At 47.6% G+C, this 23,910-nt stretch overlaps 1 protein-coding gene across 1 annotated transcript in view; it reads left to right on the top strand.

The window, feature by feature from the left end:
• The window catches only part of LOC139598496 (transmembrane protein 132B-like), a 223,746-nt gene that overhangs the window by 186,493 nt on the left and 13,343 nt on the right, over nucleotides 1-23,910 (top strand). The window contains exon 6 of the mRNA XM_071444944.1: nucleotides 23,483-23,688. Coding sequence (XP_071301045.1) covers nucleotides 23,483-23,688 — 206 coding nt within the window. The remainder of the gene's footprint in view (nucleotides 1-23,482; nucleotides 23,689-23,910) is intronic.

The raw sequence follows: 23,910 nt of genomic DNA, 5'->3' as shown, positions 1-23,910 counted from the left end.
GGTTCTGAAGGCAGTTTGGGTGTTTATTTCTGTGGTTTAGCTCACCCACACCTGTGCTTTAGTAGCGTGTTCTGAGATGCTCTCCCTTGAGATTGAATTGGAGTTGGAGATGGAGATGAGGAGGCTGCCATGGCACCATCAGTTTGAAGTACAGTTAATTTATTTGACAGAAGAAGCAGCTACTGTTGACAGTAACCAGCTCCCTTCCTCCTCTGTGGGCAAAGGCAGCTTTCTCCTGCTAGGTTTTTAGTTATTTATGGTTTTGCATTCTCATTATATGGAACTGGAATTCAGAGTGAAAGCTGGTTTGGTGCTCTTCACAGGATCAGGAACAGGAGGAGAATTAACACCTAGGTTGGATTGGGATTCTGAGGGGAATGGGGAAAACCCAGCCTTACAGAATCGTGCTTAATGCTGAGTTATTGAGTCAGACAACTCATTAAATGAGGATGAAAGAATAAAGTGAAGTTATAAATGGATTTCTTTTTCCATTTGCCTGAAGTATGGCAGAGTTGCACTGGGGTGTGGTTTTTCTCCTATTCCAATTAATTGCACGCTCTGGGAAGAGGGTGCCTCAGCTTCAGTTTGAGCAGTGGCTTCAATGGTTAAATAAATGTCAGGATCTTGCATTTTGTTTTGTTTTGTCAATTTTTAAGGTCTGATTTATACTCATGGCACTGTACCAAGACATTTACTCCCACATCTAAGACTTGAATTGCTAGAGTTGTTTTTGTGAGTCGAGCCAGGCTATTGGAGAATGGTCCAGGTAAATATTTTAAAATATCAAAAGTGTTAAGTGGCAATTAAACTTTAAAGTTTGCGTCTGTTCAAGAAGAAGTTGAGGGACAGATTTGGAACTCTGTGATGCTTGGCTGGGGAATTAAGCAGCTTTCCATCAAATTCACTGTGAAAACGAATCCGTTTTTGTTAATATTAAGTTGTTGAGTTTTACTCCTTTGATGAATTTCTCCTGAGGAAAAGCACTGGAAGTGCTCCATGGTTCAGGAACAAATGGGCATTGTGTTCAGGGAGAGCAGTCAGCTCCCAGCCCTGGCTCTGACAGGGCCATCCCTGCAGCCTCAGTCACCCTGGTGTTCCAGACAGTGATCAGCACTTTGGTTTTACATCTGCTGCAGCTCCGTTCACAATGGAATGGCAAAAACTTGGTTTCATTTAAAAACACGGAAGTTTAGAGTCAAACCCAAACCCATGGTACAAAACCAGAGTCTGGCAGCAAAAGGGGAGGCAAAAAGAGCATCCAAGGCCATAGGGATGGATATGGAAACTGCTGGGCCGAGGGTGAAATCTCCCCCCAGTGTCAGCCTGGCCCAAAATCCCTTGTGAGCCACAGGGGGCAATGAGCAGAGAGCCCTGAACTGGTGGAGGTGTCAGCAAGAGGCTGGGAGAGAACATTTCCCTTCCTGGCACGGGCCTGGGCGTTCATTTGATGGATTATTCAGATTGCCTGCAGTGTGCTCAGCCCTGAGTGCCAGTGCTGTGCACACAGTGCCTGCCCTGCAGCTCTGCCCTGCAGCTCTGCCCTGCAGGTCTCCCTGCTCTGGTCTCCCTGCAGGTCTCCCTGCTCTGCAGCTCTGCCCTGCAGCTCTGTCCTTCATCTCTGCCCTGCAGCTCTGTCCTTCATCTCTGTCCTGCAGCTCTGCCCTGCAGCTCTCCCTGCAGCTCTGTCCTGCAGCTCTGTCCTTCATCTCTGTCCTGCAGCTCTGTCCTTCATCTCTGTCCTTCCTTCATCTCTGCCCTGCAGCTCTGCCCTGCAGCTCTGCCCTGCAGGTCTCCCTGCATCTCTGTCCTGCAGCTCTGTCCTTCATCTCTGCCCTGCAGGTCTGTCCTTCATCTCTGTCCTTCATCTCTGTCCTTCCTTCATCTCTGTCCTGCAGCTCTGTCCTTCATCTCTGTCCTTCATCTCTGTCCTTCATCTCTGTCCTTCATCTCTGTCCTGCAGCTCTGCCCTGCAGCTCTGTCCTTCATCTCTGTCCTGCAGCTCTGCCCTGCAGCTGCACAGGAGCCCCACAGAGCTGGCTACAGCACAGAGACCAGGGAGCTGCAACAGCACAAGAGCTGCAACACAGAGACCAGGGAGCTCATCCTGTGGTGAGCTCCTTGTGCAAACCCCCAGCACAGCTCAGCAGGGACCAGGGATGGATGAGATTGCAGGGCTGCCAGCAAGGGCACTCCTTTGTGTGAGAGGCATTGTCACAAAAGAGGAGCTCCTAGCAGGAAGTGCTAGCTCCTATTTATATTGTTTATTTATTTGCTCCTTTCCAATTGCTGCTTCTGAGATTGCTGTTAGGATTTAATTTGCAATCCCCCTCCGGTGGCTCTCAGGTTTCCTTCTGGAAACATAAGAGGAAATCCTTAAGACACACAGTTCTTCCTTAGATCTCTTACAATCAGCATTAGGCACTGCAGAGCCAAATTAATGTATGCCCTTCCTTATTGTTTCCCTTCTTAATTCATTTCTTTCCATAAAGGCTCAGCAAGCAGCAATTTTCCAAGTGAGTTTTTAATCGCCTGAGCTCAGCATGATTACTGTCTCACAATCTAGTTGCCATTTGATGCAATCAGTATTTCAGAATACAATCATCTTTTTTTTTTTCCTCCCCAAAACTGAATATTACATGGCCAGCTGATAACACTTGGCTTCAAAGAAACATGAAATACTTGCAGTGCTGTGTGAGAGAACAGAACTTGTGATTGCAGGGTCTTCCCCAGCCAAGTGCATGGAGGTGATGTGAAACACTTTTGTAAGATGGGGCACAAAGAAATTCATTATTCCAATGCAAAGAGCACAGGCTGGGGAGGTGGAGAGGGAAGGAAGGGGAAGATGGGAACGTGGCATGCTGAAGCATTTCTTACTGCTGGGATGTTTGCTTTGAAAGGGCCTTTCAAGAGTACATGTTGCCAGGGGAGATTTTCTCTCCACATCTTTTATTGCCACCCCACAAATAAAAGATTTCAAACCAGCCATACTGGAAATCTGCAGACTTAAATAGTTCCTGCCACACAGAAGCTGGAGACTTCCAGATTTCCCCAACCTGCAGTGAGTTTAGCATGAGAGATTATGAGAGTGAAATGAGAAAGTCCTTCCTTGGAGTAAATGCTTCATTGCTGTGTTTTTAAGCACATTTTGTGTACTATAAATGCCAAGAAAATATTTTCACAATTGCTAAGTGAAGATCAGGATCTGAGGACAAAAAGCAGAGGCAAAGTGGCACGGAAGGAGAGAAAGGATAAAGGGGAACAGCAGCTGCAGATCCTGTACCCTTAGGGCAGGGCTGTGTTTCCTCCCTCCAGCCCATCCTGCAGCTCCCCAGGGTCCCCCTGCTCCTGCAGAGCACCAGGGATGGCTTTGGTGTCCTCATGCAAGGGGACACAGGGAGAAAGCCCCAGGGCTGCAGCTGGACCCTGAGTGCATTTCCATGGGGAGGATCCATCAGCCGTGCTGCCATGGAGAGCTCAGACCCTGAGAGGCTTTTCCTTGGTGCTGGCCCTGCACAGAGTGACAGCCCACAGGGTGTGGATGCTGCCCAGCCCTGCTGTGGACACCTCAGCACTGGAATTGTTGTGTGGATGCTGTGGATTCCACAGCCCTGGAATTGTTGTGTGGATGCTGTGGATTCCAACAGCCCTGGAATTGTTGTGTGGATGCTGTGGATGCCACAGCCCTGGAATTGTTGTGTGGATTCTGTGGATGCCTCAGCACTGGAATTGTTGTGTGGATGCTGTGGATGCCTCAGCACTGGAATTGTTGTGTGGATGCCGTGGATTCCAACAGCATTGGAATTGTTGTGTGGATGCTGTGGACACCTCAGCACTGGAATTGTTGGAGTCCCAGCTCGTTTGCTGTTTGCAGGGCTGTTGGTGGGTCTGAAATCTCCCAGACAAGCCATTTGCTGAGACCTTCTGTTCCTCACAAACGTGACAGTGGGGCTTGTTTCATTGCCTTATGCTATTATTGATATTTTCATCTTGTGTAACCAGTTCTGCTGAGGAAAAATCTATTATTGCCAACTTTGATCCCCAGAATTCTTGTTAGAAGATGCCTCCAAGCTTTGGCCCATTTGAGGAAAGCACAGATGGTTTTGTACAGGAGTGTGGCTCCTCAGAGAAGGCTGCTGACCTTGTGAGAGTCAGGGATTCTGTTCAGTGACACTGAAGAGATCCTGAAGGGGGCTGCTGCTGCCTGTCTTTCAAATAATTTTTTCTGTCTGTCACTGGGAGTTCAGGAAGAGCTGCAGGCTCAGGGAAAAGCCTGTGGTACCTGAAAATGAAGGTGATTCTAAATAAAGAAGGCTGGGGTGAGACTGACAGGCAAGAAGTGAAATAAGGAAAAGAAACAGAAGGTATCCTGAAAAGCAGGAATTTTACTGGAGCACCTCATCCCTTCCCAGAATGCTGGTGCAGCCTTTCCTGAGCCCTGGGCTGTAGCTGCAGGCACTGTGCCTGTGCTGCTCTCCAAGGAGCAGGAGGTGCCCATAGGTACAATCTGTCACAACTGGGGGGGCTTTTCACCTCTCAAGAAATGGATGCTTTGCACCAAATCCTTTCCAAGGCTCTTGGGTGCTCCTTTCAGGTGCTGCCAGGTGTGTGTCACTACAGGACACAAAATAAAACAACACAGACACACAGCTCTCTAAGGTAAAAAAGAGGGTAGTTTAATTTGTGACTCTAACATTTCTAGATTTCCAAAAGTGACAGTGGGTTGGAGAATGACAGTGCCACCTCTCCAGTGACACTGCACAAACCAACAGTCCCTCAGATTTTTCTTCTTCCATAAAAGAATGCAAAACAATGAGTTATTTACAGAAAGTGTGTGAGAAAGTTCGTTACAAGAATGTAAAGATCAAAAAGCTTAGAAAAACTTTAAAAACCAGAGCAACAGGTGTGTGAGGTGCACCCTCCAGGTCCCAGTGTGTTTTCCAGCCAGCAGCACGGGGGCACAGAAGTGAATTTGGGTTATTCTGCTCTGAATAAAATATTTTCTGCACGATCCCCTTGAAGTGCAGTGTGCAGCCAGAGCTGAAGGGCAGCATGGAGGGGCATTGGAATCTGCACGAGAATGAGATGCTGAATCAAGAAGTGCAGGTGCCCTGAGCACAGCTCTCTGAGGGCTGGAGACCTTCTGCAGTGCTGGGCAGCAGTGAAGGCAGCAAAGTGCTGAAAGCCAAATTTCTCAGTGCCACAGAGAAGGGTCCTGTCTCCAGTGAAATCAACAGGGCTGCATCTCTGACCTGCATGAAACATGAGACTTGAACAGGGTTAAAGGGGCTGATGGCTTGGGTCACCACAAACTGACCTCAGAGCCCCTGCTGCAGGGGTGTCCTGCCATAAGGATGAGATTTCTGACAGCAGAAAGAATTTCCTTCAAACTCAGGAGCCCTCCTTGAAAGGCTGGCAAGAATATGAAAATATCTCAGAATAAGCCAAATGGACAGAAAAAAATGTATGGGTTTTGGCAGCAAGCATGGTTAAAATCCCAGACAGAACTTCACCAAACCCTCCTTTGCCACAGGAGTGGGAGATCAAGGCAAGGAACTATTTGAAGATTTTGGGATGAAATAGGAAGTGAAGCTGCAGAGGAGGAGATGACAGCTGTCCTACCACAGCCTCCAAAGGGCACCTGCAGCACAAACACTGGGAAAAAATCCAGGTGATGTCAGCTGAGAAGCCACTATTAAGAAAAACTAAAAGAAGACAGGGAGCAGGAGGCTCTTCTAGAAAATAAAGGCAAAATCTATTGAGCCTTCAGTGCTGATTGCACAGAGAATAAAAGCACAGTGCAGCACCTGCAGCAGGGATGCCTGGGATGCAAATGCTGCACAGGACTCGTGTTCTGCTTGGGCAGAAATGGGGCAATCCCAGCACTGGTTTGCAGTTTGGTTCGTGGGGATGGGGAGGAAGTGTCTCCAGAGAGCAGCAGCACAAAGGAAAGTTGTGCATTAATTAAGAAATTAAATCTGTCCTTCGCATTAGCTTGTTCTTTTGTAGCTCTAGCAAGTAGGAGATGAAAGTAAGAGAGGGACCTGGGGTTTCATGGGAAGGAATTTCTGTGTCTGTGCATGGGATGTTCACATCTGGGTTGCACCTCTGTGCCTGCTCTCTGACCATGTCCCTCTGAGCAAACCCCCTTGGGCCTGGCAATGTGACTAAAATTCAAATAAATCTCTGCTGCCTGAACCAGTCTGGGTACAACCACAGCAAAGAATGGACCAGAGCCTGCAGCACGTGGAAAACTGCAATTTATTTTTACCCAAATCCAGCCTGAGCAATGTCCAGCTCATCCAGGGGCACTCCCTGGTGCTCTCAGCCTGCTTGGTTGCCTGATTACTTTGTTCTCATTCTGCTTGCCCTGCCTCTTCTTCCAGGCATTTTTAACACAGGCTTTTCCCATCTGTTTTTCTAGGGACTTTTAACAAAGCACCATTTTTAATGACATCATTTCCTTTCCAGACACAATCTGGAAGCCTTTTCTGTTTGTGTGGCACCTGTAAATCTTCTGGTTAGGAAAGAGAAGTCATAATTTCTGGTAAAGGAGTCAGATTTATAGGTTTTCTGTGATTCTGGGGATGTATTTTTATGTCTCATATAGCTTTTACATAAACTTCCCTTGTGATGAAATGAAGAGAAGGCAGAAACATTTTCCCACTCTTGCCCTGTTTTTCTCTTCTTTCACCATGGCACGTTTTCCTGTATCTACACAGCCCTAAGGGAAGATGTTGAAAAACAAAAGAAAAGAGGAAAAATCCTAAAGTACAAGAGCAAACTTATGGCAGCACTCTGCAGTTTGTCACTTACCTTTCATGCATGAGCTGGAACAGTTGTTTGTGCCCAGATTCCAGGGGGGAACTGAAGAACTTTACAGATCTGTCTTGGCATTTAGACAGGGTTCATACCAGTCCATGGCAGAAAGACTGACAGATAGGAAGGCCAGCTCGTTTGTAAATGGATTTTAACAGGGTGTTGTTGGATGAGAGAGAAGCCCAGTCCACATGTGTCATGCAGGCTTTGGATCAAAAATGCTCCAGTGAGAGCACAGTGCAGGACTCAGGCAGCTCTGCGCTGGTTTTTCTGATAATTCAATCTCTGCCTGTAAGTGAAAGTCAATAGTGAAGTATTGATTTCAATAAGTCATGGTTTCTGAAGAGCTCCGTGAAAAAAGGCAGATTTTGTGTCACCCGGAATGTGGCATTTTAACATTTGTTCTCACTGTGAGTAGGTTTTTTTAAAAGTTCTTAAAAGAGGAAAAGTCTGCGGTTTGTTTTGTTTTCTGCCATGAGGTCTGCAGAATCTTTTTGCTGTGATTTTGGGAGTTTTGGACCTGCCACCCTTGTGCCACATGTGTCCCTTGGAGCCACCTATGACACGTCCTCAGGGGTTTGACAGGCTGTGTTCCCTCCTTGGGAAAAAGAGGGATTGTGCCAGTTCATTCTTCTGTAAAATCCCCATGGATGGCTCACAGGGAATCCCCAGAGGAACACAAACCCCCTCAGTGGCTCGTGGCAGGTGTGTGGGGCTGGATGGGTGGGTTTGGACAGCACTGTGCAGGGAAAGGTGTCACCCCTGGCAATGTCCCCAGCACTGTGCAGGGAAAGGTGTCACCCCTGGCAATGTCCCCAGCACTGTGCAGGGAAAGGTGTCACCCCTGGCAAGGCCATGTCCCCATCACACTGCAGGGAAAGGTGTCACCCTTGGCAAGGCCATGTCCCAGCACTGTGCAGGGAAAGGTGACACCCTTAGCAAGGCCATGTCCCAGCACTGTGCAGGGAAAGGTGTCACCCCTGACAAGGCCATGTCCCCAGCACTGTGCAGGGAAAGGTGTCACCCCTGACAAGGCCATGTCCCAGCACTGTGCAGGGAAAGGTGTCACCCTTGGCAAGGCCATGTCCCATCACTGTGCCGGGAAAGGTGTCACCCTTAGCAAGGCCATTTCCCCATCACACTGCAGGGAAAGGTGTCACCCTTAGCAAGGCCTTGTCCCCAGCACTGTGCAGGGAAAGGTGTCACCCTTAGCAAGGCCATGTCCCCATCACACTGCAGGGAAAGGTGTCACCCTTAGCAAGGCCATGTCCCAGCACTGTGCAGGGAAAGGTGTCACCCCTGGCAAGGCCATGTCCCCATCACACTGCAGGGAAAGGTGTCACCCTTGGCAATGTCCCCATCACACTGCAAGGAAAGGTGTCACCCCTGGCAAGGCCATGTCCCAGCACTGTGCAGGGAAAGGTGTCACCCTTAGCAAGGCCATGTCCCATCACTGTGCAGGGAAAGGTGTCACCCCTGGCAATGTCCCCATCACACTGCAGGGAAAGGTGTCACCCTTGGCAAGGCCTTGTCCCATCACACTGCAGGGAAAGGTGACACCCTTAGCAAGGCCATGTCCCCATCACACTGCAGGGAAAGGTGTCACCCTTAGCAAGGCCATGTCCCCATCACACTGCAGGGAAAGGTGTCACCCTTGGTAAGGCCTTGTCCCATCACACTGCAGGGAAAGGTGTCACCCTTAGCAAGGCCATGTCCCATCACACTGCAGGGAAAGGTGTCACCCTTAGCAAGGCCATTTCCCCATCTCACTACAGGGAAAGGTGTCACCCCTGGCAAGGCCATGTCCCCAACACTCTGCAGGACACCTCAAGGGCAGCACAGCAGCTCCAGCCTGTCCCTGCAGGAGGAAAGGGAGATGTGGGAGATGTTGGAGATGTCAGAGCCCCCTCACTCCTGCTGGTCTTGGGGTGGGAGCCCAGCATCAGTGCCCAGCAGTGCCAGAACATTCAGTGCAGCTCATTCACTGTAGCACTGCAGCAGCCAAACATCCCTATTACAGTTGCACCAGGCATTTGTAATTACCTCGGTATAATTACGTTTGTAATTATAAATATACGTAATTATAAATAATTGTTTGTAATTATTAAGATATTCTGCTCTGCAGAGGTTGGGATGTGCTGCTTTCACCCTCGTTGGAGTCTGGATTTCCTGGCACAATGGAAGTGGAAGAGCAGAGAGGGCAGAGCAGGGGTCACCCTGAGCTTTCTCCTGAACAGCCCCTGCAGGATTTGTTCTGTTCCAGTCTCTGCTCCTTCCTGCACAGAGGGACAATTCACTCCTCTCCTGCTCCAGGTGCACAACACAGAGGCAGCTGCTGGTGTGAGCAGCAGATTTTCCATATTTTTGTTACATAGGGACTTTTCCTTTCCAGTCTCTGGTCCAGGGGAGCTCCCTGTGTTTCCCTGAGGAATATTCCCTGTGAGTGCTGTCCATGGAGCACAGATCAGGCCTGGCACAGTCCAGAAGGAAATTCCAGAGCACTTTCCTGGCCAGGGAGCCTCTCCTAATGCTGATCCTCTGTGCCCTCCTGGATTAGATGAGCAAGGCAGTCCACTATAGTCCAGTCTCAGAAGACCAGAGGAGAAAAGTAATTTTTAGGTAAAGACTCTTGACCTTCTCTCCAAATAATTCTATTGAAGCACTTGGCTGAATAAATGCAGTTTAAGGGCTGCTTTTCTTGCCTGTGTTGTCTGTCCTAAAGTCCTTTTTTCACTAATTAATGAATTATTTGTGGCTCAGAGACTAAAAACTAACTGGAAAGACTTATGAATGTCGATGCAGCACTGTCTAAGCACAGGGCCAGAGTTATCTGTACAAAACAAAAGTGTGCTGTTGTGTATCCAAGAGCTTTCTGGGGATTTTTTCTGGTTTTCTGTTGATCCTTTGGGATAATGATGGTGTATCCTTGTGTTACTGGGAGAAGATTAAAGGCTAGATTAGTGTGGCAAATATTCATGACTTAAGACATTGCTCTTAATGCTGTTAAGCTCCCAAGCTTCAGAGCCTGTCTGTCTGCTCTTGGGGGCTTTGCAGTGTTGTTGTTGTTGTTGCCACACTCCCATGGCAGCCCTGGGGAAGGGATGCTCTGTCCCATGGCAGGAGGAGCAGCACCTGGGGCTCCTTCTCCTTGAGGGACACCTTGAGAGGCTGCCTAGAACAGAGGTTGTGCAGAGTTAAATTAATAAAGCAGGGATTTACTAAAAGGCCTTCAAAGGATGCACTTTGGGCAGTGCAGGAGCTCAGCCAGGGCTACACCCAAGCTGGATGGCATTTCATGAGTTTTCACACTTTTATCAGTTTTGGTCCATTTCCATATTGGGTTCATTGTCTGATTCCAGCTCCAGGTTGTGCAGTCTCATCCTCCCAGTTTGCTCCCCTCCATTCCCTGTTGATTGCACTTTTTGGGGCTGGAGCTGCAGCTGTCCTTGGTTCTGGGGCTGGAAAAGGATTGTTCTGTGGGACTGAGGAGAGGAGGAAAAGGATTGTTCTGTGTGCATGAGGAGAGGAAAAGGATTGTTCTGTGTGCCTGAGGAAAGGAGGAAAAGGATTGTTCTGTGTGCCTGAGCTGTGAGGAGAGCTGCTGGCACTTTATATGGAGTTCAGAAATGCACACTGACACAGTACAGAATCTGGAAAAGATGAAAGCTCAAACTTCAGGCCTGATGAGGGCTCCTGCAGGGGCAGCTCAGGCATTGATGGGCACCTGCTCTGCTCCCCTGTGCTCCTCTGCAGCTGGGCAAGGCTGAGCTGTCCTGCACGAGGGCTCTGCTCACTCGGTGCCCTGAGCTTTGTGCACCCTGTCTTGTCTCACCTATGGAATATTTGCATTCCCCAGGAATGCTGAGGAGCCAGCAGGCACAGAAGGGTGCTTGGCTTCAGCAGTTAGAGCTCATCTGCTGGGTTTTCTCAAGCACAGTCTTTAGAAACTTCTGTTCCCCCCTGTTAAAATGTTTTTGAAAACTTGAAGGATACGCAATACATGAAATTGAATGAATATGCATGTAATTGTTTCTTTTTCTTTAATTTCATGGAGCTTTAGATCTTAAATTTCAGTCACAGGGATTAGAGCCATGAATCATGAACATTTAGTTTACTTAGTGCACAGAAAATGACTTTTAAAGCCCATTATTCTGCAAGGAATGTTACATCTGATGCTGCCTGAGTATTTTCCCTTCTTACTTCTCTCGCCCATCTGCAAATTATTCTGTCAGTTTATAACCCCATTTGTGTGGGCAATTCAGTTGGGGGAAAACAGAGAGGGGGGGAAAACCCACCTTAGCTTACAGCTCAAACATATGTGTTATTTTCACCTAATTAACAGCTTTTACAGAGCAGGTTCCGTGTTTGCAATTAGATGGGTGCAAGAAGGAGCTGGTACCATCTGCTGGGGTTTCAGCACAGAAACAGCTCTTGAGCCCTTCTGGGATAGCAGCTGATGAATATGAAAAATGTGGATGTTTACATAAACTAACGAGTGCTGGTAATGCCTTATCTGCACAAGTGGAAGGATCAAACATTTGAGCAAATCCACCTCAGACGAGAGCGTGTGCTTGGGATTGGTGCTGGTGAGAGATCCTGTGTCCCAGTGCTGGGAATGGAGATGTCTGGTGGAGATGAGCAGCCTGGATGGAAGGATGCTGACAAGACCAGCAGGAGCCAGACTGGCTTGCACGTGAGACTGCTCCAAAGAAACAGAAACTCACGGAGCAAGAGTGGGACTGACAGGAGTTTGATCACAAGTGGGTAAGGAAGAAAGGACATCCTGCTCTAAGCTCTGCTCCGTGTGTTCTCATTACCAACAAAAGTAGTGATTGAATGGGAAGAAAAAAGTATTCCTGAAGCTTTCCCTAAACACAAACTGTTCTGAGACTGAAATCAGCTTGAACTTGCTTCATGTGCACCTGCTCTGCTGCATCCTGGCAGTGGAACTGCTGCTCCATCAAGGGATAATTGCAGTTGGTCCAAACAACTTGAAGTGTGACACAGCAGAGAGCTTGAGCCTCCAGAACCACACTGCCTGCAAGTCTTTGTTCCAAGCTTGTGTCACAGTTGGCTGTCACTGCATTACAATAGACAGTGAAGTCCTCACAGCCCTGAAAACTCCTGGTCTGGGGCCAGTAAAGCAGGAGAAAGTCTCTCACTTGCTTCAACAAGGGCTGGATCAGATTTTCAGAGGCAGGCTGTGTCCCTGCCATCCCGTTCTCTTTCACACATCTCAGCAGAGTCCCTCTGGTTCCCCACCCCCTGCAGCAGCGCTGTGCTCAGAGCAGCACCAACACAGCCACCTCTAGCATTTGGTTCTGGGTATTGAGCAGCACCAACACAGCCACCTCTAGCATTTGGTTCTGGGTATTGAGCAGCACCAACACAGCCACCTCTAGCATTTGGCTCTGGGTATTGAGCAGCACCAACACAGCCACCTCTAGCATTTGGCTCTGGGTATTGAGCAGCACCAACACAGCCACCTCTAGCATTTGGTTCTGGGTATTAACCAGCACCAACACAGCCACCTCTAGCATTTGGCTCTGGGTATTAATCAGCACCAACACAGCCACCTCTAGCATTTGGCTCTGGGTATTGAGCAGCACCAACACAGCCACCTCTAGCATTTGGTTCTGGGTATTAAACAGCACCAACACAGCCATCTCTAGCATTTGGCTCTGGGTGTTAATGAGCACCAACACAGCCACCTCTAGCATTTGGCTCTGGGTATTGAGCAGCACCAACACAGCCACCCCTAGCATTTGGTTCTGGGTGTTAATGAGCACCAACACAGCCACCTCTAGCATTTGGTTCTGGGTGTTAATGAGCACCAACACAGCCATCTCTAGCATTTGGCTCTGGGTATTAATCAGCACCAACACAGCCACCTCTAGCATTTGGCTCTGGGTGTTAATGAGCACCAACACAGCCACCTCTAGCATTTGGTTCTGGGTATTAATGAACACCAACACAGCCACCTCTAGCATTTGGCTCTGGGTATTAACCAGCACCAACACAGCCACCTCTAGCATTTGGCTCTGGGTATTAATGAACACCAACACAGCCACCTCTAGCATTTGGTTCTGGATATTGAGCAGCACCAACACAGCCACCTCTAGCATTTGGTTCTGGGTATTCAGGAGCACCAACACAGCCACCTCTAGCATTTGGTTCTTGGTATTGAGCAGCACCAACACAGCCACCTCTAGCATTTGGTTCTTGGTATTGAGCAGCACCAACACAGCCACCTCCAGCATTTGGTTCTTGGTATTGAGCAGCATTTCTTTTCCTGCAGGGCAGGTGACATTCCTGGGGGACCAACCACTGCCTGTCCCAGGTACCATGAGCAAAGGCATTCTCTCTCTTCTCTTTTCTCTTCTCTTCTCTTCTCTTCTCTTCTCTTCTCTTCTCTTCTCTTCTCTTCTCTTCTCTTCTCTTCTCTTCTCTTCTCTTCTCTTCTCTTCTCTTCTCTTCTCTTCATCTTAACATGGCCATGGAGCTCACCTAGTGCAGATAATCTCTCTTTCTCAGTCTGCACACGGTGATGAGAGAGCAGAAACAGGAATTTTTCATTCCAATAGAATTCCTCAACTTGATTTTTGTTAATTAAAATCTCAGCCGATGGGTAGAGGATCTCATTTCGTGAAGCAGAGAACATTTTGGCAGCCCCCATGTACTGCTTTAGCTGCTCCCCATTCGCTCTCAGTATTCCCTCTCCGTAATCAATCAGGAGGCAAGTGGAGCAGCTGCCCTTGCTGTGTGCTGTGGGTGCTCAGGGGTTGCTGCTGAGCTGGAATTCAGCAGCAGGCTGCAGTGTGAGTGCTCACCCACCTTCCCCTCTGGAGCTGTGCCCCTGCCAAACTTCTCCTCTCCAGCAGGAACGCCCCTGCACCGTGCTGGGGAGAGAAGGGGAGCAGCTGCTCTGCACCTGGGACTGCAATCCTGGCACATCTCAAGTGTTATTTAATAATTTTGCACAGATCAACAGTTTTTGAATAGTGCACACTCCGTTCCGTTCAGCAGGTTTTTAAACTCTCATCGTGCATTCATGGATCAGTGCACCTTCTCTAAGGCTCAGCAATTGTCTGTATTGTTAAACCCAAATGTTAATGTCTGCCACGCTGTCCTTCCCTCTAGTTCAGTGCGTTTCAATGGGGGTTAAATGCTAAAACCACTCTTAAAACTTCAAACACCCATTCACATCATCACAGGCTATACCTGGGCTCATCTCCCTCCTCCCTCAATTTCCTGCTTCTGTTCCTCAGCAGTGTTAAACACTGATCCTCAGAGAAAATGAGCAGAGCCTTCTTTCACTGCAGCACGAGGGTTCAGCAGCTCTGTGGTCCTGCTGCTGCTCCCTTGGTATCCACACCAGCTCTGTGGAACTGCTGCTCCCCCTCCACAAACCCCCTGCTCGAGGTTTTCTGGTCTCTTGAACACACAGCACTCCAGTAAATTATCTGCTTTTCCAGATCTGTGCTTTCCTGGATGAAGGATTTTCCTTTCATCCTTGCTGCTACCTCCTGGTTGTTCCAGTCAGGCTGGGTGTAAATCACAGGCTGCACTTTTACCCTGCCAGAAGTGCTCTTAGGACAGCCCTGCCTGGCAGGCACAGGGATGGTGCTCCTGGCTGTGCTGTGATGTTCTTGCAGCTCACTAGGGATTATTTTGGGGGCTTTAAACTGGGTCTGTGGCAGCCTCTGTGCTCCTCCAACTCCAAGCAGTTGCTAGGCCATGCTTCTGTCTCTCATTAGAGACACTACAAGTCCAGATATGAGTTTTGGATCTCCTGCTTTACTCCTTTAGAACAATAAAACTGGGAAGAAAGACTATTACAAAAGGATAATTTCAAAATAGCCTGGACTTCCCAATGGGTTTGGTTGTGTAGTTTTGGAAATGGCTGCTAACCAGTGAAACTCTGGTACTGGATCATCCTCCATTTGATTTGTTTGGATTGACTTCAGCAGTTTTAAGATCAAGCCTTTGGGTAATTAAAAAAAGAGCAGATGTATCTGCAAATAACCAACCCAAAGACAGCCCTGTTCCTGCTGGCAGATGATGTGACCAGCCTGGGTTTAATTCCTGGTGGATGTTGCAATTAAAGACTGCTTAGGATGAGGAGCATTGGAACCGCTTCAGGCTCACCTTGACCTATCTCACTTTTTACCTTTTCTCCAGTGAAAGCTGGTGGTAGGGAGGGGGAAATCCTTCTAATCCTGTTGGTAAGTGTAGCTGTTGGACTGCTGTGAGCCAGGCAGTTTGTGTCCTGTTCCTGTGGAACGTTATTATTCAGTGATAAGATGAAAAACAAACACGTATCGAGCACATGGGATGGGGAATACTCGACTTAAACTCTGGCTATCGTTTCTAAGTAGGAAAGAAAGCTCAGAATATATCTCAGGGGATTCCTAAAAACAACACTCCTATCTGAAACTACAGCAGTTATTTCAGAGAACAGTACTTGGAGACCTGATTTGCCAATAAAAACAAATTAACGGGAAAAGAATGCTTCAAAAATGACACTTCCAAGACTCTTCTGCACATGTGGAAGATTAAAAGGGAATAAAACCTCTTGTTTTATTAGTTTAAATTCCAGCATCATGTCATTTGCCATCCTTTACTCTGTATATTCTTGATCTACCATTTGCCTCAAATTGCTTGCAGGCAATATCTGCAGACCCCAGTGCACAAGATGAGCTGGGGCAGGGGGAGGCAGAACTATTGTGAGAATTATCTGCATGGAAAAATCCCTGCTTGTAGGAAAGAAAGAGATCTTTGTGAGGCCTGGCACCTTTTACGGGGCTTGGACCCGGGGTGATTTGTGAGGGGCACAGACAGAGGTGGCAGGCAAGGGCCATGACCCCTCAGCACACGGTGCCCCTCACCTGGCTGGGTCCTGGTGGGCTCTGGGAGCTTCACACAGCTCTGTGCTACCTGTGCAGGTGGGACCAGAGCCTCAGGGATCAGCCCAAGGAGCCCCAGCAGGTGACAACAGCACAGGGTGGCACAGGGCACTGGCACTGCCACACACACCTGGAACAGGACTGGGTGCTTGTCATCCAAAAACAGGACAGGGTGCTTGTCATCCAAACAGGACTGGGTGCTTGTCATCCAAACAGGACAGGGTGCTTGTCATCCAAAAACAGGACATGGTGTTGGTCATCCAAACAGGACTGGGTGCTTGTCATCCAAAAACAGGACTGGGTGCTTGTCATCCAAACAGGACTGGGTGCTTGTCATCCAAACAGGACAGAGTGTTTGTCATCCAAACAGGACAGAGTGTTTGTCATCCAAAAACAGGACTGGGTGCTTGTCGTCCAAACAGGACTGGGTGCTTGTCATCCAAAAACAGCATAGGGTGCTTGTCATCCAAAAACAGGACTGGGTGTTGGTCATCCAAACAGGACTGGGTACTTGTCATCCAAAAACAGCATAGGGCGCTTGTCATCCAAAACCAGGACTGGGTGTTGGTCATCTTTGGGCAGAGCTGGAATTCAAATGGGACAGCCTGTTTGTCATCCAAACAGGACAGTGTGCCTGTCATCCAAACAGGACTGGGTGTTTGTCATCCAAAAACAGGACAAGGTGTTTGTCACCTTTGGGGAAAGCTGGAATTCAAATGGGACAATGTGTTTGTCATTCAAACAGGACAGAGTGTTGGTCACCTTTGGGCAGAGCTGGAATTCAAACAGGACAGGGTGTTGGTCACCTCTGGGCACAACTGTCATTCAATCGTGGCCAATTTGTTTTAATTTTAAAAGAGTAACAAAATCTTATGAAAAGTTTTGATTTTATCACTCAACACACGAATGTGGGTGAGAGCTTGGATAATTGTCATGTCATGACATAACACACAGCTGCAGCCAAAACAAGAAGCCTCTCATTCATTAGACTGACTGCTGTCAGGCACAATTCTGAATTTAAACAAAACCATCGTTTCTTATCTAAAAAGGGTTTGGGAATACATTTTGTTTTGTCTCAAGACATGAGGCACATCTTTCTGCCCCTTGCTATTTAGGGGAGACAGGCAGGCAAGGGATGAGAAATGAATGAGAAAAATCAGGGTTACAACTCTGCAGTCTGCACACCCATCAGGTATTTTTAAAGACAAGTAGATCTTGACCCCAAGCAAAAACCTCCTCTTGTAAATCCAGTGTTTCTGAAGCAGTGGTGAAGGCTCTTTTGGCAGCAAGCACCTCTTCTCAAGGGTGAACCTGAACTTCAAATTTAAATTACCTGGGGACCTGAGTGGATAACCAAATGGCTGAGTTTTTCAGCTGAAAAGATTCTGTGTTAGACCAAATTCTGACACACATGGTGTCTGCCTCAGTTTTCTTTAAATGGGTTGTAAAATTAGCACCATCCCTTTGTGGGGTTCGTGTCAAAAACTCACAGGTGGAGAAGTGCCGCAGGACAGCTTTGCACTGTGCTTGGTCTCACATCCTCTTAGGCAGCATTACTTTGCACTGAATTCATTCCTTCGGGTAGGAGTTTCTCCTTTATAATTCATTATCCATGTCCGTACACAGCTGTGTGTAAATATCAGTGAGAAGTGTTTGCCCGAGGGTGAAAAAGGACGACCCTGGGGATGAGGGGTGGGCTGGGCCCCCCGAGGTGCTGCAGACAGGAGATGGATGTTGCTGTGGCCAGGTCTCTGCTGAAGCAGATCTTGCTCTCCCCTCCCACGCTAGAGAGTGTGGAGGAAAATGGTTGTGCCCAGCAGGGTTTCAGCACGACCAAAAACCTCCTGAATAATAAACAGCCAGGGGACTGTGGCTGTCTTGTCTCCTGTGAGGGCTCCTTGCAGGATGACCTGCCAGCTGAGGGTGAGGAAGGAGCTTGGAGCAGACCCTGCATGCAGAGATGAGCCACAAGCAGGCATCTGTTGTTTTCCTGTCAGTTCACATCCCCTCTGTTTTACCTCCTCCCCCAAAGGGTGCAGAAACCTTTGTGACCTGAACATCAAATGGTTTCCCAATTACTCCTCCCAAACTGCTCTCTTCCTCTGGTCTGGATTAGCCTAAAGTGAGGAGGCTGTCATAGACTGTACAGGGCAAATTGAGCTTTTTTACAATTACTTGTGGGGATTGGAGCCAACCACCTGCTTCAAAGCCCTGAGAGGTTAATTGAAGCTCTCTTTCTCTTGACCTGCATATGGGAGCACACGGTGGCTGGCCTGCTCCCCTGCAAACTGTCTCAAACAGCACTTGCTGGGGCTGCCAGGCAGCTGACAATGGATGGTGACAGACTGCTTTAAACAGCCTTGCTCCGTGTATTTTACATGAGAGGGTGGCATTCTATGCTTTTGCTGATTCTTCTCACTGTGTAGTGTTTGTAGGAGAGATTTAAGAGCCTTTTCCCTCTTTGTTCCCTCAGAAGCAGCAGCTCAAAGGAATTCTGTGTGGAAGTCACCTGCTCAGGCAAAGCCCAGCAGCTCTGATGGGAGCAGGCAGCACTGGGACCAGTTCCCCTTCCAGCAGCATCCCCAGCACCTCTGACAGGCAGAGAGTGGCTGGAGGGTTTGGAGGGGGCTGAAAAGGAGAGAAAGTGCAGGGGGACATTGCTGCAGGGCCCTGGCCAGAGGGTGCAGTCCCCAGGGCTCAAGGGGTGCTCCATTCCCTCTAGAGCAGCGAGAAGGAACAGTGGTGCTGCCATGGAATCACAGCTCCAGCATGGAATCAGCTCTTTGTCCTGGCTCTGTAGTGAGTCCCAAGGGAAAAAGGAGTGCTGGACATTTTCTATCCATGCACAAGGTCCTCATTTCCTTCAGATGAGCTAAGTCTACTTTTTAGCACCAGTTGTAGTGAGGTGAGTGAAAGAAACAGGGCAGTAATGAAATATGTGTGAGAGAAACAGAGGCTTCCTCATGTGAGCTTTAGTCTATCCTGCTTTGTGATGGGATTCAGCTGGATTTTCCTTTGAATTGTCTGATATGCTTGTACTTAACAGAGTAAACTCAAATTCTATATAGAGAACTGAAACAACAATGGCTCTCTTCAAGTTTTCTTATCCAGGCTGGGCTATTTTCTGGGAGATACACCTGAGTGAATCCTGAGCTCTGAACCATATGGTTCACTGGGCATTTAGAAATAAAAACCATATATTTATGACAAAGTTACTTTAACATCACACATTAAAAAATCCATTTTCATATTTGCGAAAAGCCAATATTATAATATGTATCTATAACACATACTTATATGTGTTATAGTATATATAGTATACTATAATACTAATAGTATATATAATATATATATTATCTATTATCTATTATTATATAATAGATAGTATAATAATATATATTATATATTTTATATATTATTATATGTATAGTATATATAACATATAATATATAATATAATATATACTATATAGTATATATTATATTATAGTTCATATTATATATTATATAGTATATATACTATTTCACTACTATGTCTAAGCTTAATTAACGGTAGAAATGCAAACTATATCTTTATAACACAGTTACTTTAACATGATAGATATAAAATCTATTTTAATATTTGCGAAAAGCCACTATTACAATGCGTATCCATAACACCCCTCTCTGTGAGGAATTGCTGGTTGCATTTGTTGCTGTACATTATTAGAATGGGAGGGTGCAATAATAGACTTGGCCAGAGGTGGCGCTGCAGCAGGAGGTTTAACGTCTTGTTGGTCACAAAATGGCGTTAGCGAAAGTACGTATACAAATTACGGAAGTGCACAGAGCGCCGCCATTTTTCTGTACGGAATAGGTGTGCAGGACGCCGCCATTATGTGGGAAGGGCACGTTCCGTGCGCAGCCTCTGAGCTGCACTAATGAGTGATTGACAGGCCGGGAGGCGGGGCCACGGGCGGTGCCGGAATGGCTCGGGAGAGGTGGCTCCGAGCTTGGGTTTGGGAGCGAGCGGGCGGGGAAGGGACTCGCCGCGCCGCACCTATGGGCAGTAAAGAAGCGCTGTTTGTGATCTCTGGGTCTGTGGGCAGTACAGAAGCGCTGTTTGTGATCTCTGGGTCTGTGGGCAGTAAAGAAGCGCCGTTTGTGATCTCTGGCTCTGTGCTTGCCACCCCCGGTCCGAGATTCCATCCGCCCGTCCCGAGGGCCCCCTGTCCTCCCGCCACCTCCGTGTGCCCCTGGCCCGTCCCCGCCGGGCCCTGCGCACTGCCTGAAGCTAAAGCCACGTTTGTTAGTTAAAAACCGCCGCGGGTGCCGCTCCGCTCCCTCCGGGCAGAAGGGAGCCGCGGTTTGCGCTGCTTGCGGTGGCTTTGCGTACCCGGGGCGGTCTGTGCGGTCGCTGCCCGCGCAGCTTGCGGACCCTGCGCGCTTTCCGCGGTTCCAGGCGGCCGCGCACCGGGGACGGGCCCGCCCGCTCCCGGGCTTCTCCCCGGTAACTCGGGGGTTCCCCCGGCTGTGGGGAGCGCCTCGCAAGGCTGGCATGTCCCCTGTCCCTGGGGGAGCCGTGGGGAGCGATCTGTGCCGACGCTGCTGGAGCGGGGCCACGGGCGCTGCCCGTCCCGCCGCTCTGGGCCGCGCCGGCTGAGGAGGGCCCGCACGGGCTGAGGCTGGGCGCTGATTACCTCATTAGCCCCTTGTGCCGCTTCTGTGCATGGCTTCTGCCGGCTGGAACCTCACAGACCACCCTACATGCGAGAAGAACTTTTGCTGCTGCTGTTTTCTCTAGCGTAGCGGCATTGTATGGTCTTAGATTCACAGAGTCCCAGAGAAAGGGATCGAAAAGAGCCCCTGGATCTGCGTTTGGAAACTGTTCTGCACCCAGCGTAAAAGATTTTTTAGTTGGTCGCTTGGGACAGCCGTGGGATGTTCCCTGCCCATTGAATGTAGGAGATCTAAGGCATCTCTCTCTGATCTCATGTTTCCCATTATCTGTCTGTGGTTAACCCTGAAGAACGTAAATCATACCTCACTTCTCGCCGTCCGTTTCTCCTCCCCAGTTCCCGTCTCGAGGGTGTCCAGAATCCACGTTCTGCTCCAAACTGTTTCACCAGCGTCTAGGGATGCCCAAGTTCTTTTTTCTTCCTTTTTTCTTTCTTCTTTATTTTCCCTGGGATTTTTCCTTTCCGGCTCTGTGTCTCCAGAGAGGTCCCAGCCTCAGCAGTGTCCCCACACCAGGCACCACTCACTGCTGGCTCTTGGCTTCGTGTCTGCTCTGCCAAGGTCAGCATTGAGGCACTCCAGACCGTGTTCTGTGTTCAAACGCAGATGTTCATTATTTCTTATCTACATACAAGTCCTGAGTTCTACAGCCTTCTACTAACAAGCTACAAAATGGCCAACTGTCTTTCTCTACAAGGTCTTTTAAGGCTAAACTATCCAATTAAGAGATGGCACCTAAATTATTTTCACTTTTAACCCAATAACTAATCCCTTGTGTCCCGCACTGCGGACTGTTCTGTCCAATTACACAAAACCACCCAGACCCGTGGTGAAGAAGGGAGAAGAAGGTGAAGAAGAAGGACCAGCCTCCACCCTAAAATCTCCATCTTGCTCTACATATATTGTTATATTCTAAACCCTTAAACTCTAAGTTTTCCACCCTGTGATATTACACACTTCTAGTCAAACCCCTCACCCACAATCCCAGTGCTATCATTCCATTTTGGAAGCTTCTCCATGGCCTCAGGTCAAGAGCAGTGTTCTCTTGGGGGTCTGTGCCTTTCAGCACAGAAAGTTTAAAATTCTCAGCATCCAGTATTCCAACACTAGACTGATATTTTTATAGCTACAATTAATGTCCATTTTCAGTTCCCTAATTTAGCACCTTTCTTGCCTGCTGACAAGAACATTTGGTGCAGCAAGAAGAGAATCTGAAGAATTAGCTGCTGTCTTGTCAGATATTAGTTATTCCCCTGATCCGGCCTTGATGTTTATCCCTCCCTCTTTGAGTTTTCTTAATTATTTCTGTCTTGTATTAATTCTCACATAACTCCCTCGATGTAAGCTTTATGGTTTAGAATCTCAACTGCTCATTCAATTAATGGGCTTGCTTAATGTGCTTAAACTTTCCAGAGACACTCATGACACATTATGAGGGAGGGGAAAAAAAGATTCCAAGTATGCTCCATCTCATTTGTGGTACTCCTGAGCCTGAAGTCCATTTTAAGCTCTTTATCAGATTATCTAGATTTATTATTTTTATATTCTTGTGTTCATTTAGCATTTATGTGGAGGAGTATTCTCTCCAGAAGAGGGACTGTGTTTCCTTTGCCCCATCCTTCATCACCTGGCTCAGCCCCTCTGTAAATGAGCAATTGTAATTTCAGTACATTGAAAAGGATCTGAGAAGCTGGTTTGAATATGGCAAATATGGAAGGACAGATATTTTACTTCATATCTGAAAATTGTGTATTTTTTTAGCAAAACAAAGCATCTGCCAGAGATTTTCTCGATTTTTTCTTGGCTCAGTAACCCCTAATCCCCGTTAATATCTGAAAAGATGTGAGCTAGGTTTGCAGAGGGAACCCAGCCTGTGTCTCAGCCTATTTCCCACTGAAGCCTACATGAGTTATCTCAGTAATTCCAGGAAACCAGAATTTAAACACGGGCTCAGCCAGCATCCCTGTGTGCCAGAGCCTTGGACAGGTGACACAGAGCAGCCCTGACAGGAGAACAAAGTGCATTCCAGGGACACAGCCACATCTCATCAGCTGCGGGCTTAAAAGATTAAAACCACACTGAAGCCATGGACTCTGTGGGAAATGATCTCCTTTCTCTCTTCAAGGCAGAATGCAAACCAGATAAAGATAAAATACATGTACACATGCAGCTATATAACTCGTGTTATACATGGATAGAAACATGAATATTGTACATGAATAATATACAGGAATGTTACACACGGCTGGGTGTTTGTGTATCTAAAACTATACTGTTTGTATAGCTAAAACCACACACACACACAGAGTTATAAATATATTAGAAACCCCTTCCTGACAAAGGAGTCCTGTCTTCTAGGATGCAGATTGAATTAATTGCTGCATCATGGTTTTGTATCAATAAGATCTGTGCTCAGGACCTTGATTTTGTGCCAGAAGATCCCTGGGGCCGAGAGGGCAGATGAGTTGTAGTACACAGCCCACACGCTGCTTGTAGCAGTGATTTCATGGAATGCCACGAAGCAACTATGAATACATTTTGTTAAAACAATTACTGAGAAGTTCTAAAAAATAATGCTTCTGCTGCACTTCTGCTCACGAGCCATAAGGGGATCTTTGTCTTTCAGCATTACAGTGCTCAAGGAAAAGGGAAAAGATTCTGGTTTATGGATCTGAGTCAGTCTTTTTCTTACTAACATATGGCCCCATTTTTTCCTGGTTCTTTAAACAAGTTGTAAACATAAACGTTGATGCACATGGAGTTTGATTCATGAAGGGTTTAATTTGCCTAATATAAAAGATTCACACGGGTTATATAACATCATTAAATTATTTTTGTAGTTTGAGTAGTATCCTTTGAGGAAAGCACAACTCTTTCCCTGGGGTCCATTTATCACTGTTTGCTTCTAATTAGAGAACTGGAAATGCAATATGCATGACTTAGATTTGCAGTGTTGTCTTAGCACTCATGTATCATCCTCGTTCTTCCTCAGGAACTTTTATTCATTTCCTAATTTTTTATATATATGTATGGTTTTTTTTTAAGGTTTCTGAGAGCTGTGACTCCATCTTTGTTAATGGCAAGGAGATGAAGAGCAAAGTGGACACCATTGTGAACTTCACCTACCAGCATTTCACCACGCAGCTGGAGGTGACGGTCTGGGTCCCGCGGCTGCCGCTGCAGATCGAGATCTCTGACACCGAGCTCAGCCAGATCAAGGGCTGGAGGATCCCTGTCACCTCCAACAAAAGGTGTGTCTGTCCTCAGCATGGCCCACTCCTCACACGGGCCTGGGGCTCTGCTTTTTCAGCACAGCCATTTGAAAAGGAGCAGTTAAAAATCGCAGTCAGCTTTGCAGTCCTGCCTCAGCCCTCGTTCAAACACTGGGCAGTTTAAAAACCAGTGCTTTGCCTGGAGCATTCATCAATCCCACACACAATCTCAGGACACTGGAGCACACATTCCTGGGGAAA

The sequence above is a fragment of the Agelaius tricolor genome, unplaced genomic scaffold (genome assembly GCF_023055355.1).
Source record: "Agelaius tricolor isolate 1412-34295 unplaced genomic scaffold, bAgeTri1.0.p SCAF_20, whole genome shotgun sequence".
NCBI lineage: Eukaryota > Metazoa > Chordata > Aves > Passeriformes > Icteridae > Agelaius > Agelaius tricolor.
This window is presented reverse-complemented; position numbering and strand designations above follow the sequence as displayed.